At 50.9% G+C, this 13892-nt stretch overlaps 1 protein-coding gene across 4 annotated transcripts; it reads right to left on the minus strand.

The window, feature by feature from the left end:
• Window positions 1-2584: 2584 nt before the first annotated feature.
• On the minus strand, window positions 2585-13875 carry Gucd1 (guanylyl cyclase domain containing 1). 4 transcript variants are annotated; one of them, XM_076916725.1, is made up of 6 exons: window positions 13739-13871; window positions 7884-7968; window positions 6942-7107; window positions 5794-5885; window positions 5351-5592; window positions 2585-4745 (listed from the first exon to the last, which is right to left on the minus strand). In XM_076916725.1, exons 2-6 carry the CDS (start codon window positions 7892-7894, stop codon window positions 4654-4656), a joined length of 603 nt encoding a protein of 200 aa, XP_076772840.1. In that variant the 5' UTR covers window positions 7895-7968; window positions 13739-13871; the 3' UTR covers window positions 2585-4653. The 4 variants fall into 4 exon arrangements, with proteins under 4 accessions (XP_076772840.1, XP_034380266.1, XP_034380267.1 ...); XM_034524375.2 differs by lacking the exon at window positions 13739-13871 and adding an exon at window positions 13196-13523; XM_034524376.2 differs by lacking the exon at window positions 13739-13871 and adding an exon at window positions 13196-13391 and having other exon boundaries at window positions 2585-4748.
• Window positions 13876-13892: the final 17 nt, after the last annotated feature.

Raw genomic sequence — 13892 nt, forward strand, 5'->3', positions numbered from 1 at the left:
CCATGATTTCCAGTAATCTGTTCTTGGTCGAGAGTCAAACACAATTTTCAGTTGATTTTTGAGGAAGCCGTTCTAGTACTCAACAGCATCAGATGCTTACAGATGGCAGGAAGTGCGGACACCGTGATTGTTAGCCACTGTTGAGTGACTTCTGTGACAAAAGTTCACCACTGGCAGACTACAAATGGCTCAGAAAGCCAAAATTCAATGGTGAATCTGTTCAGTAGCCCTTGTGGTTCCAACAGAGCTGGCTGATCAAATGGGAATGCAATAATATTGAAACGTGTCAATCGTGGCCAGAGACTGACTAATCCCTGTTTCTTTTGTAATCTTCATCACCAAAAAAAGGGGGGCAGTCCTCTCATGGGCTCTACATATGGGAAATGTCATCTATCTCAGGGGGACATTCTACTTGATGCTTTTGTATCCTCTATCCTACAAAGCAGAACCCCTTGAGTGGGAGCCAAGAGTAACTGACTACACTGGAGAAGATTGGGCCATGCTTTGTACAAGGTGAACTCTTTGCTTGCAAGAGAACTGGCCAATCACAAGCCTGGCCTACTGCAGCAGTCTCTGATTGGCTGCAGTCATTCCCGGTATGTCCACCTTACAAAATGAATGTGTCGCCATGTCCAACATGGTGATAAGTAGGATCCAGGTCATGCAGACTGGGTCAACAGCCTCATTCCAATTGGTTCAAAGGAAAACAGGTTCTTAGAATAAGCATTATGTATTTATACATCACAGCCACAGATTACCCAATTCACAGACCCAAATAGAGGAGTCTTTAAATGCCAGTTGGGGGTGCTAGAGAGATGGCTCTGTGGTTAAGAGCACTGGCTGCTCATCCAGAAGACCAGAGTTCGATTCCCACCACTCATATGGCAACTCTCTACCTCCGGTTTCAGGAAACTTGACACTCTACCCATCAGTCGGCAAGCACACAAATGGACATACATGGCAGACAAAACACCCATGCATATAAAAAAAAAAAAAAAACTTAGAGATAAAATAAAAATAAATGTAAATACCAGCTGAGGGTTTCTAAGTGACAGACTAACCTGGGCCACTGGCAACAGCCTGAGATACTATGTCCAGAGCTATGAACAGGTTCTGCCAACAGGGCAGTGACTCACCCACTTTCTGATCTGAGTAAACAACCACAGCTGGTAGACACCAGCATAGTTTCGGTTTGGTCAAGCTATCAGTAGAGCAGCAGAAACTATGTTAAGGCCAGCTTGAAGCCTGTGCCTTTGTTTTATGTATGGCTGTGTCTCCCCTAAAAGGCTAGCTGCACTTTTTTTTTTTTTTTTTTTTTTTTTTCATGTAAAGCTGAGATACCACCTGGCCCCAGGTAGCTCTGTGTTTGAACAGCCTACTTCCATTTTCCTACCGAGCTTTCAAGAATCATCTTTAAGGCTGGCCCTTGAACCCACAATCCTCTTGCCTCAGCCTCAGTGCTAAGAGTACCAGCATGTGCCACCATATCCAGCTAAGGACTCTATTTTAATTATTAGCCAGGGCTGGAGGATTGACTCAGCAGTTAAGGGCCTAAATTGCTCTTCCAGAGGACCCAAAGTCGGCTCCCAGAACCCTTACGGTGGCTCACAACCATCTGGAATGCCAGTTCTAGAAAGTCTGATGCCCTCTTCTGCTCTCCTTAAGCATGGCATGCACCCGGTGCAGACATACATGCCGGCAGAATCCTCCTATACATAAAATAAAGATAAACCTTTAAGAGCTATACAGTCAGTCAGCTTTGACAGATGATAAGCTGGTCACTGTGTGACGTGCCTCTAGCTTCCTGCTGTCAGACGCTCCAATCAGCAAAATTACCAACTACAGAATCTTGACGGCTTTTTAAAGAGTGTTAGGATTGTCAGACCCTCAGGAAGAGTGACTCACAGCTTGCTGGACACTTTCAGGACAGGACAATGTTCTCGGGAAACTGCTCAAAAGGTGCTAATTATAAAGAAGCCCATACAAAGGGCCAACAGGACAGCGAGGTGAGGTAATCCAAGATGGTTCCAGGTCTTTTTTTTTTCCCCTGCTGGAGGTAAGAGTGGGGGCGGCTGGGGGTGGGGGTGGGGTAATAGCTTGCCCTTGACTTCTGGAAGGAACTGGATTGATGAGTCTCTCACTCAGCCCAGAAAAACTCAATTTTGTCAGAGATTATCAGTTATCTCCTCTGGTGGAGGTGTCAGAATGTTATGTTAAAAGCCTAGAGACCTGTCGTCTGTCTGCAGGCTAGGGCAGAGGAAATAGAAAGGCTGGTGTCCTCCCACTGTGCCCCCATGCTCCCCTCCTATGGACAGACTACGTCCCTCACCTCAGCCAAGTGTCCCATCTTCTTCAAGAGCAGTTCTGAGTTCTGAAATGTGTAGGTGCTGTCTATCCCGGCCTTGTCCAGCACCAAGGTCTGGTTGAGGCCTTGAGGGCAAAAAATGAAATTCCAGTCACAGTGAAACTAGATAGAGCATTCCAAGGACCTGGTTCCAGGCAGTCGAGCCAACGATCTGGGCAGATGGGAACTCTGCAGGCTAATGAGGGCTTCACGGCGGCTGGACAAAGGGTGCTAACACTGTACGATGAGAATATTTATTGAGAATGGCTCATTACAAACAAAATATATTTATGTATAAAATCCTCTGCTATGCAAAAGATCCCTTTCATCCTCCTGTGGCTAGAGTGATCAGAACCATCTAGAGTTCCTTCCCATGTGGCCTCAGCGCCTACACTGGGACGCAGGGGAGCTGAGGAGTCAGAGTAGCACATGCTATGGAAAGTATCTGATGACAAGGCTTCCTCTAGCCCAACTCATGGCTAGTGCAGTATAACAGTGTGGCCCGTGCCCCGCCTCAGGCAGGTGGATCTCAAAGACAGGAGCTTTCTTGCTGTTCTTACAGACAAGTGGACCTGATAACTTATGACTTGCCCTGAGAAGCCATTATTTGGGTCCAGGGACTGAGCATTTTTTAAATGTCCTGGAGGATGAAGATGACCACCTTCTGTGGAGGCCATTTCCCATGAGCACTCACGTGGCGTGCCACGACTTAGCCCATCCACTTGCTGTGAAGGCTTTCCCTTTTCCTATAGTCTCAGTTATACCACAGCCTCCTCGGAGGACACCCATACCCATAGCTGCTATGTGGGACCCCTGAGCTTACATCCAGAGTTCCTTGGGGCCCTGACCACTCAGCATTAAGGCAATGGAAATGAGACCAGACTGAAAACAAAACTCCTCTCTGAAACCCAGAGTAGCTGCCTAGCCGACAGCACCTCCCTTCAGCCCAAGGCTTTGTCTAATATTGATGAGTAATATGGGTGACTGGTCTTGACTGCCCTTGTAAACACAGACCACCTCTGTCCCCCAGACTACCATGAGGGGGCGGCTAGAAGGGGGGAAGCAGCTACTGCCACGTCATGCCTTGAGTACTGAAAGTCCAAGGCTCCTGGAGGACAGTGACAGTGAGAGGCCGTTGGGGTACCCTTTATTCTTCACCAGAGAGAGCCCATGAGGAGTGGGCTCCCTGCTCTCTTTAGAAGTGCATCATTCGCTTGTCTTTGGTGCAGCTTCAGCATGCAAACTGCTGGCCAGGCCAGACCAGCCATCTTATTAAGACAGGACTTGGACTGGCCTAGGTGCCCCATGTAAAGAAGGGTTAGTGGTTTCAAAGTACCTGTATCTATTCTTGTCTGACTCCCCACACAGTGGAAACCGGAGTCTCACTAAAACACCCTTGCTACCAAGAGCAAAACAACACAAATTAACTAGCTCTAGCAGATGTTACCTGCTGTGTTGTGTGACTCTGACACTGCCTTTCTTCCAGACAGAAGAGATGCAGTATTCTGTGCAAATGCCCCTGGGTGCACACCAGGGTGGGTGGGAAGCTGCCTGCTGTTTTAGGAGCCTGGCCCTCTAGCACCCAGCCTCAGAAGGCTCCCAGATTTAGAGGACAGGTCTTGCTGTGGACGTCGAGCTGGTATAAGGAGGCCTTGTGGACGCAGGGGCTCTCTGGGGAAGTCTCTAGTCAACTCCTTGTTCCTAAAACATTCTCTTCCCCTCTCATCCATTCGGCCCTGCCCACTCATAAAAGCTTTCCATTCTACAGAAGGTACCTGGAGGCTAAGAAGGCATCGGCATCCCAGGGGTCAGAGAGCCTCAGAGTGGCTGTGAGGTATGCTTATGCTGCATGATAACAAGGCCGAGTAACCAGTCCCAGAGACCTGAGTCCATTGGGGCAGGAGAGAGCAGTGATACCATCCACTACGGCTTAGCGTGGCCCAGAGCCACAGGCCAGGATTTGCACTGCTCTTCCCAAGCACACTTCTCTTCCGGGGTCCCTGCCTTGGGCACAGCTGGAGGCAGACGAGGTCTTCCACTGGGCACAGTTGGAGTCAGTCTTAGGGTCTTGAGAGATACCCCACTTAGATGCTCTTGAGCTGTCTCCAGCAACTACAAGGTGTTTAGGACAAATGGCATGATGACTCTGGTGGACAAAGCAGTCACAGAATTCCCAAGAGCTTTGTCAAACAGGCTGAGGCTACAATTCTGAGCCCCAGCCCCAGCAGCCCTTGGGCGTGAGCATCCTGAGTGAGCCTGGCTGAGACAGAACACAGGGTCTGAGGACCTGGCATGCCAGGCTCCTGTTGTCAGCTGTCCAGGTAGACAAAAAGGATGTCCTCATCTGTGCCATAGCTAGTTCTGGCCTCCTCAAAGTTACTGATGCTGGTGCTGCACATTCCTGCTGAGGGTGGAGAAAGAACAGAGTCCGATCAGTGGGTAAACACCCTCTGCTGACACTCAAGGGGACTGGATGGGGTCTGTGTTCTACCTGCCTTGCCACCTCTCAGCTCACGCCTTCCTTCCCTAGGAAACCTGTCCTGCCCATTCTGACCTTCATAAGTTAAGTCTTTGACTCCTTCCCAGTTTAGTGGATAAAGTAAGCAAGCCCCAAAGGGAAGAAAAAAGTCTGTTCCAGGACGTATGTCCTGGTCTGGTCAGAGAAGTCCTCCTCTAGGCCACGGCATGAGGTCAGTAGACAGTCTACAACAAGGGCAGGGTCTGGCCAGACTCTCTAGCTTGTGTGCTGGCTACCCTGTGACGCCCAGGAGACAGGCCTTGGAGCATAAGTTAACTTGGTGGGGAGCTGAGCAGTAGACAGAAGCTGGTTTGTTTGTGTGACCCGAGGGGCAAGCCCTGATGAAAGAACCCCAGGAGGAGCAGGGGCTTTGGAGTCAGGCATCAGCCATACCAGCTTAAAGGGAAGAAGCTGTGCAGTCTGGACATAGGGGACAGTAAACACAGGCCGCCCTGGCCCACCTGGCCCACCTGCCCCCCGGCACTCACGGTCAGCATAGGCTGGGTTGTTATAGAAGATGCAGCCGGTAGCCCTATTATAGCCGCGCAGAACGATGAAGTGGCCCTGGTAGTCAGGGGTGCGGCAGAAGCAGCGGTGGCCACTGGGAGTGAAGCAGCAATACTTGACAGGGCTGGAGCACAGGTCACAGTGTAGCACCCCGGAGTTCACCAACACAATAGCCACGTGGCCCTGCGCCAGGTGTGCTTGGATGTCCTGCACACTCACTGTGCTGTGGGCAGGAGGGAGGTCAGCCAGTGCCAGTGTAGCTTTGTCCCCATCTCCCAGATTGATGTCCCCAGTTTGCACCCACATCCCAGTGTTAACAATATATAAGGACCTGGCTTGTCTGCCCTCTGCCCCGAGCTCCCTGCAAGTGGCAATTGTCCTGCCTCATCACTGTGACCCAACAAAGTGGGGCAGGAAGGCTCACCACTTCTCCACTTGCACCTCGCAGGCCTTGGCTTGTGCAAACAGCTGGTTCACTCGGGTCTCCTCCGTGTCAAAGTGCTTCCTATAGAAGGACTGAAGAGAGAAGGACAGACCTGGAGTCACCCATCCTGGACGCACATGCTCCATTTCAATGAAACAAACACTGATTTATAGAAGTAGGAGTGAGAGCATACAGGAACCCTACTGATAGGCAGGTGGCTTTACCCAGCATGCCCAGGAAGAAAGCCGTGTCTGTCCCTGGCTGTAGAGTGGACAGGACCATACAAGGGCATGAAGAAGATGCTCAAGAGATGGGGAAGCGTTAGATTCAGAGGTCAGGCCATTCTCTGGTAGACATGAGCAGGAGCCTAAAGCAAGGCTATCCTCCTAACCCCCACCAGGATGGCTCAGTCATAGCCCAGTGTAGCCAAGTGTAATTCACAGAACATACTCTGCTTGGTGCTGGGGCCTTATATGACCAGAGAGAGCCCCAGGAGGCAGGCCAAAGACATTCTGTTCCCAGGTCCCCTTTTCTGTCTTAAGATTTAGTAGCCTTCTTTACCTGGCATGGAAGGGTCAAAGAAGAATTAGGCTGACTGCCACTAGCCACCATGTGACAGCCCTTCTGCCAACGAGGCCTGCAGAGACTACTCTGCCAAGTCTCGGCGCCTGGGCCAAGCTCGCCTCAAGGGCAGGTAAGCCTGGATCTGGCTTTCCAAGGGATTGGGACAAGCTTGTGTGTTGGCACAGCCATCACGATGGCTTTATTTTTCTAGAGAGGAAAACCGAGGAAAAGGCAGAAACGATGACAGGCAGCTAATGTGTGTTCTTCTAGAATGCCAAATTACCCTGGTGAGAAGGAAGAAGACAAGGCAACAATAGTCACGTGATCAGTGTACTCTGTGGCCTTCGACCTGCCCTGTCCTACAGTGGAGAAAGACTCAGAAAGGCAGACAGAAGTCAGGACTCAGCGTGTAGATGCTCCACACAGCTAGGCCTCAGGGCCACCTGTCTGCTGTCTGCCACTGCCGCTACTGCTGGTGTCTGTATGTGTGTGCATGCGCTTGAGGGTTCGGGCTTTGAACAGTCTCTCCTGTAACAGTGATAACTGGGTAGCCTCGAAGGCCCACCCAGGGACCAACTGCTCACCTGGTTCTTGTAACCCTTGTCAACACCCAGAGTCTGGGTACAGAAGCGGTGTCTCACACCAAAGTGGCGCATCAGGTAGGCCAGGTCGATGGTCCAGATGCTCCTGGTCAGGTGCAGCTCCTGCAGGGCATTTTCAAACTCCTCATCGTCTAGCTGGCCCAGGTACCTGAGGGCAGGGGGCAAAGGGCAAAGGGCTTAGCTTGCTCTTGAAGCAAAGCTAGACAACCCCATATGAGAGCCACGGGCGCTGCTTACACTTCTAATCCTTTATCATGGACCCCCGTGGCATGCCACATGGAACGGAGCACAACCTGAGGTTTTCAGGGCTCAGGCAGCCTGGGACATGGTCTGGCCCCCAGAGTGAAGGGCTTGGATCTTGGTTTTTGCATCTCTTATGGACTATGTGAACCTGGGGAAGTTGCTGCTCTTTCTGGCCTCACTGACTACGTATCAAAGATGAAATGCTTGGATCACAGAAGTGGTTTTCAAAAACTGCAGGCACAAGACATTCTGTGAAGCTCCATCTTCCCCAGGATCCTAGTATGTAAGATACACAAAGGAGAACGAATCTGGTTCTCCAGACAGCCAGTTAAAAATTCCTGCCAAAGGCAATGAGGTACCAGTCCTTTCTGGCTCAGACTATCAAGGTCCTTGTATTTATGCAGTATCCCAGTGGCCTGATATCCAAGGGGTGGGAGATGTACCAGCTACCCAATCTGAACACCCGAGACTTCCCTGACCACCCCAAGCTCCCAGGCATCACCTGAGTGAACAAACTTGGGCAGCCTGACCCACCCTTCGTCTATATTTAAAATATGCCAGGGACTAAATGGAAGCTGGGCCTCTTCTAGGGTTCAAACAAAGCCAACCCATATAGATGCTGGCTGCCATCCAGGCTACGTCCTGTTTCATCCCGGAGCCACAGCAGGTGTGGACACTCACCGAAGCACCATCCTGGAGCAGGCCAGGCCACAGTCCCAGTGATACAGCTGCTGGATGATGGGCACAGGCAGCTGCACAAAGTCCCCTGCAAAGAAACGAGAGTGAGGGCTCAGACTCTCTGCACAGTGCCCACCAATGCCAACCCCCATAGAAGCACCAGATAGCCTCCACGGAAACAATATAGAATCTCGGGGCCTTCCCACAGTTTGCTATCCTTACGCCACCAGCACTTTCTCCTACACACCAGCCACAGCCAGTAAGCCCTGCACACTATCCTCCTGGGTGCCGGTCCCCACTTTACAACAAAGCAGTGTTTGCTGCTGCCCCGGCATGTCCAGTTTCCATTGAGTCACCAGGGCCTACTCTAGGCTGCATCAGCCTCTGCCATGACCCCTCACACTTGGCACGCAAGGGGCTCTCTCTCTGCACACAATTTCCTAGATGCTTTTGCCTCCCCACAAGCTAACACCCACCCACCTCACTCTTCTAAAGCGCTGTCCCTCTGAGCAGTGAACCACGAGGTCTGCCTGGCTCAAGTTCCCAGGGTGAGAAAATGGGCAGGCCATAACTGAGAGAAGGGAAATGTCACACAAGCTAGGTAAGTAGAATGTTCCTCTAAACTCCAGCTAGCACTGTCCCTGGGCAAACCTTTCAGCCTGTCCATTCTGAGTTGTGAAGTGGAACAGAAAGGGCCACACCTAGGCATTCTGGTACCACTGGCTGACTGGGGAGGGGGGGATGGGGAGGGGGAGGCAACTATTCTCCTCACTGGATTAAGTTTTGCTGTTCCCAATATTCCAAGATCCTGGCACATGTGCCGAAGTAGTGACCAGTGACACAGCAAGGTGCTGTCCCAGTGTGTAGCAAGAGCAGATACCCAGCAGCTTCGGTTAGGAAAGCGATAGGGTGTGCCTCAGAAAATAACACGGGTGGCAAAGGCAAACAGCATTCCCTGGGGCCCTGAAGGGAGGACAAGCTGACACGTGACCTGTGGGAGCTTAGCCAGTGAATACGCACAAAGTTCAGTCTAGCTGGGCATCGTAGCACAAACTTATAATCACAAGGCTTGGGAGGCTGAGACAGGAGGAGCATAAGGCCAGTCTGGCTAGAGAGTAAGGACTATACTCTCTGCCCCTCCCCCCCTCTCTCTCTCTCTCTCTCTCTCTCACACACACACACACACACACACACACACACACACACACAAGAGAGGGGAGAGTGGAAAATCCAGAGTTTAAAAAAATCAGGAGGGAGGACGTCTTTATACTGTTCACCACTTACTGACACATGGAACCCAGTCAACTAGAATTCCTCTTTGTGGATTTCCAGGCTCTCCTCTGGACCAGGTAACCAGCTCTGTACAAAGCCTACCAGGCCAGGCCCTCTCTTAGCACCCCCTCTGTGTGTGTGTCAAAAAAGAGGGCCATTCACTAGCCAGAGGCCTCATGTCTTGACTCCTTACCTTCTGCTCTCCTATCTCCTCAGGGACTGGTGGAAAGGCCACTATTTCTAGGCCCTTCCCTAACCCCAGGCTGATCATTCCCCATCGTTCCTGTGTAATCCTTTAAACCCTTAGTGCTACAGAATGTAGATCTTATCTCGGGTCTTTCCTCCAGGAAGCTCTATGCCTAAATCTTCCCAAGGCCCTTGACCTTTTGACATTTTGTAGATTTGATCTTGCCTGTCCCCTTCCCAAATCCTGTCCCTGCGCACAGCAGGGGGAAGAATTTCGTCTCTAGTTTCTAATCCTTAGTCCTTGGGATGTGCAGACGGCTCAATGGATAAAGAGCTCAATCTCAAGGACCCAAGTTCAGATACCCAGACCCCACGCTGCCCTGTAATCCCAGCAAGCGGATGGAGACAGGAAGTCTCTAGAGCGAGCTGGCTAAGCAGACTAAGAGACACAGCAAACTCAAGGTTGAGTAAGAGACTCTGCCTCAACATATAGGGAGATACCTGAAGTCAGCCTTGGGCTTCCAGATGCATGCACACACATGCATTTATATACATGAGAACACACACACATGCACTAACCCTACCCTGCACTTAACCTTACCCTTAAACTCAACCTTATCCCTTACATTAGCACTAATCCACTACCCACCCCTACCACTGTTCCAACCAAACCCAAACTCCAAACTCAACCTCACCCCCAAACCCTATCTCCAATATCCTCTTCTGCCCTCTGAGAGCAGAGGGTACACATGGTATACAGTCAGACCCACAAGCAAAACCAAACAAAAAAAAACCCTCGTGCACACAAAATTGAAATAAATCTTTAAATAAATAAAAGAAATTGGGTCTTTGGGGAAGTAACTGCCCAGTCCCATAAGGTTTCTGAGTCTGGGTCTTATAAAAAGGTCAGGAAACACTAACCCAGGCTTTGCCTTAGTTTCCTTTCTAGTTGCAGTGATGACAGACCCTGACAAACATAACTTAGGGGGGAAAGGGCTTATTTTAGCTCACAATTCCAGGTCACACCCATCATTTCTGGGACTTCACGGTGGTTAGAGACAGCCAGTCATATCATATCCAAAATCAGGAACGGACAGCAAAGAGTACACACATGTCTGTCCTTCCCCCCCCCCCCCCGCCTTTTTTTTTATCAGTCTGGGGCCCAACCCACATTTGGGGTGAGTCTTCCCAGCTCAATTAACCCATTAAGAAAATCCCTCATAGGCAAGTTAGACAGCTCCTTACTAAGACTCCTTTCCCACACTGCTCTAGATTCTATCCGGTTGACAATTAAAACCAAATGGCTGGAGACTGCTCAGCAGCTAAAAAAGTACTTGATGCTTCTGCAGAGGACCCAGCATACTTCCGTTCCAAGCACCCGTACAGTGGCTTACAGCCGGCTGTCTGTTAAGCCCCGTTCCGGGGATCCTGACATTCTCTTTCAGCCTCTGAGGCCACCTGCATGCAGACAAAACACCCAAGATGCATACAATTTTATAAAGTAAAACTTAGAAAGCAGGCTAACAACCATAGGCCTTTCCCCCCCTTTATCTCTCTCATCTTCTGCTGTTAGACGACACATTATTTCTTCCTTTCCTCTCTTCCTGCCATGTAGGCATATCTAGAGAGTCTAGCAGGAATGGATGGATCTTGTACTGAACTTGCCAGCATCTTGATCTTAGAATTCTCGGCCTCCAGAACGGCGAGAAAATAAATTCCTATTGCTTATAAATTTTTCAGTTGTACGAATGAACTCGGACACCAGGGAACTGGCTCGTCTCGTTTGCTGTTTCCTTGCCTGGTGTCTGATGCTTAGAACTCACTGTTAAACTTGAGGCTGGGGGTATAGCCCTGGTCTAGCATTGTTTAGGACCTAGGTTCAATTTCCAGAGCTACAAATTAAAAAAAAAAAAAGGAATGAGAAAAAAAAAAAGTCACACTTATTGAGGTGACATAAACCTTGGTCTCCAGGGGACTTATATGCTGAAATAGTTCTCTCACAATATGCTAGAGGAAAACATTCTACAGGGTGTGGCACTATCGAGATGGGTGTCTTCCCTTTTCAGAACCCTCACGGAGGCTGTAAATGGCTCTGACCTACTCAGGCTGATTGCTACCCAGGTTTTGTTTTTATCTAACCAGTGGTCTGGAATGTTGCTTTCTCATCTCTGAGATCCAAATCCTCGGTGTTCTCTCTCTCCCCCAACCCCTGTGTCTGTGTGTCTGTGTGTGTGTGTGTCTCTCTCTCTCTGCCCGCCTGAGAATTCTGTTGTGGCCATATAGGGCCAGGGCTGCCCCTTTCCAATCCTCACCCACAGCTAGCACTCAGTTATGCTGCTGAAAAGGTTTTCGGCTAATTTTTTTTTTTAAGGCTCTACCCATTGAAATACCTACTTGTCACTATAAGTGTCCATTAGTTCTTGGCCTCCAGATCACAACCCCCCCCCCCCCGCCCCCCGTTGGAGGCTGCCTCCTTACTCCATGGTCTGAGCTCTGCTTCTAATTAGTTGGGCTCTGCCCTCTAAAATGTGGCATAGGACACTTGCTCCTCAGGGTCCTAAGAGACTCAGGTGTCTTTCCTCTTTCACTCAGCCCAGAACCTGTAGATCCCGAGGCCTCACACGGCAAACATCCCTGCTAAACTATCCTGATCTTACTTAGCACAGGGAAGATGCTCTCTGGGGCTATGTGATAAGGGTAGACACAGCCTTGGTATTTGTCCTGATAACAGCTTTAGCACTCAAAGCCCAAAACCGCTTTGGATATTGATGCCTTAAGCCAAGACAGTCCTCCACCTGAGAGCTAGGGGCTGCTTCGGAGAAAGCCCTGGCCTAGCTTCAGCTGTCTGGTTGTCACAAGAGAAAGAAGGCAGTCAATTCTTCCAGGTACTTTAACCCTCTCAGCCTGTCTGCTCCACCTCAAAGGGTACAGTAGCCTACTTCGCTGGAATTTATGAAAATTAATTCTATGCTATCTATAATCACTTTAATACTGCATCTACCTTAGTGCCTTAGACAAGTGCGCCATTATCTGCTGAGGCTAAGAAAGGGCAATGATCAAAGTTCACAGTCAAAGTTCACAGCGGTAGCCAACTGGAGGAGTAAATATGGAATCCCAGTACAGGTCCAACCCCAGCTCCAGGTACAACCAGAAGGAACCACTCCCTGAACATGATACCACTCTCCAGCTGACACTAAAGGGTTTGGGTCCCACACCCTTTGACCCATCCCCTGAGATGGCACCTCGCTGTTTACAGTTTATTAATTATCAACTCTTGGGTCCTAAGCAGAGCTCTACCATAACTTCCCGCTGTCCCCACTTCGTGAGTAACCAAAGGGGCTTGGGTTTCCTCAGGGCAGAGGGAACCAGTGAGCAAGTAACCAAAACAGTAGCCAGACAAAAGCGCTGAGTTTGGGAAACCAGAGAAAAAGACCTTCCCTTTGCTAGGTGCTACCAGGCCATTCTCCCCCCACCTTTCCCGCCCCTTTGCTGAGTGTTCTCAGACCATTCTTTTCCCCCCTTCCACGGCCTCAGGCTTTCTACAGTTCCCCGGGGAACAGGACCACCAAACGTGCTTCAAGCAGGGCTATTCGTTTCTGGGCAAGGTTGTGCCCTTTTGCCCCTTGGACTCTCCGAACTCCCTGGGCTTTCAAGCCCCGGGAGAGTCAGAAACAACCATAAGTGGAGGACAGGAGATGAGAAGGACTATCCACCTAGCTAGGACCTGCTAGAAGCTCCAGGCTGGGCTGAGGCCGAAGTCGACCCAAGGTCGCGCGCGGCCAGACCCTGCCCGGCTCTAGGGCGGCGTCCCCCTCGGTTCCCCCGGTGAAGGCAAGGCCCTTAAGAGAGGCACTGACCGGGCTCGAGCGGCTGCCCCGCTACCTCTGCCTCCGTCCTCATGACCCGGGTGGCGCAGGGCGCCCATGGCCCCGGCCTGGAGCTGATTGCAGCTGCGACTTCTGCTGGGCAGCGAGCGCAGCCAGTGAGCGCAGAGGTCCTCCGCCGCCGCCACCGCGGTTCAGACCCGGGTAGGCGGTGGCTAGGCCGCCTCAAGCCACGCCTAATCCCTTCCAGGTCTGGGAGCTGGAAACCCGCCCCTTCCATAAGCCACGCCTCTTCCCTTCCACCCACTTCTCTTCCAGACCCCGCTACCCGCAGGTCCTTCCCCAAAACGCTCCGGTGGCCCCGCCCCCTTCCCTGGCCCCGCCCCCAAAGCGACGTTGGCTCCCTACAAACTACCTAGCACTCTCCCTCTGCTAGGTCTGTTCTTTTGCAACCTCAGATGTAAAGCTCTGGTCCTTCGCAATACCTCATCGAGACTCCAAGGAATCCTTTTCCGACTCCCTTTAGGTCTTCTTCCCTAGATAATGAATAATGATAGTTCCCACTGCGTCCCTTACCTGACGGTGACCGGATCCAAAGCTTAAATTCCTAGTCCAAGCCTCACTTCCGGTCTCCCCAAAGCATTGGGCTCAAGCCCAGATCCCGCCCAATCAGTCACTACAGTACTCAGTAAGCATGGGTCACCATGTTCCTTTGTGGGCTCGAGGATTG

Source organism: Arvicanthis niloticus, chromosome 20 (assembly GCF_011762505.2).
Source record: "Arvicanthis niloticus isolate mArvNil1 chromosome 20, mArvNil1.pat.X, whole genome shotgun sequence".
Lineage (NCBI taxonomy): Eukaryota > Metazoa > Chordata > Mammalia > Rodentia > Muridae > Arvicanthis > Arvicanthis niloticus.

What these genes read in the sequence shown, in the direction of transcription:
- Gucd1 (XM_034524375.2), bottom strand. Translation starts at nt 13,442, where the DNA reads ATGGAAGGGGCGGGTTTCCAGCTCCCAGACCTGGAAGGGATTAGGCGT. An exon ending in GGGGCAGCCGCTCGAGCCCG is followed by an intron (nt 7,969 to 13,195) that starts GTCAGTGCCTCT and finishes GTTTCTTTGCAG; the next exon opens with GGGACTTTGTGCAGCTGCCT. An exon ending in CAACCCAGCCTATGCTGACC is followed by an intron (nt 4,746 to 5,350) that starts GTGAGTGCCGGG and finishes CACCCTCAGCAG; the next exon opens with GAATGTGCAGCACCAGCATC.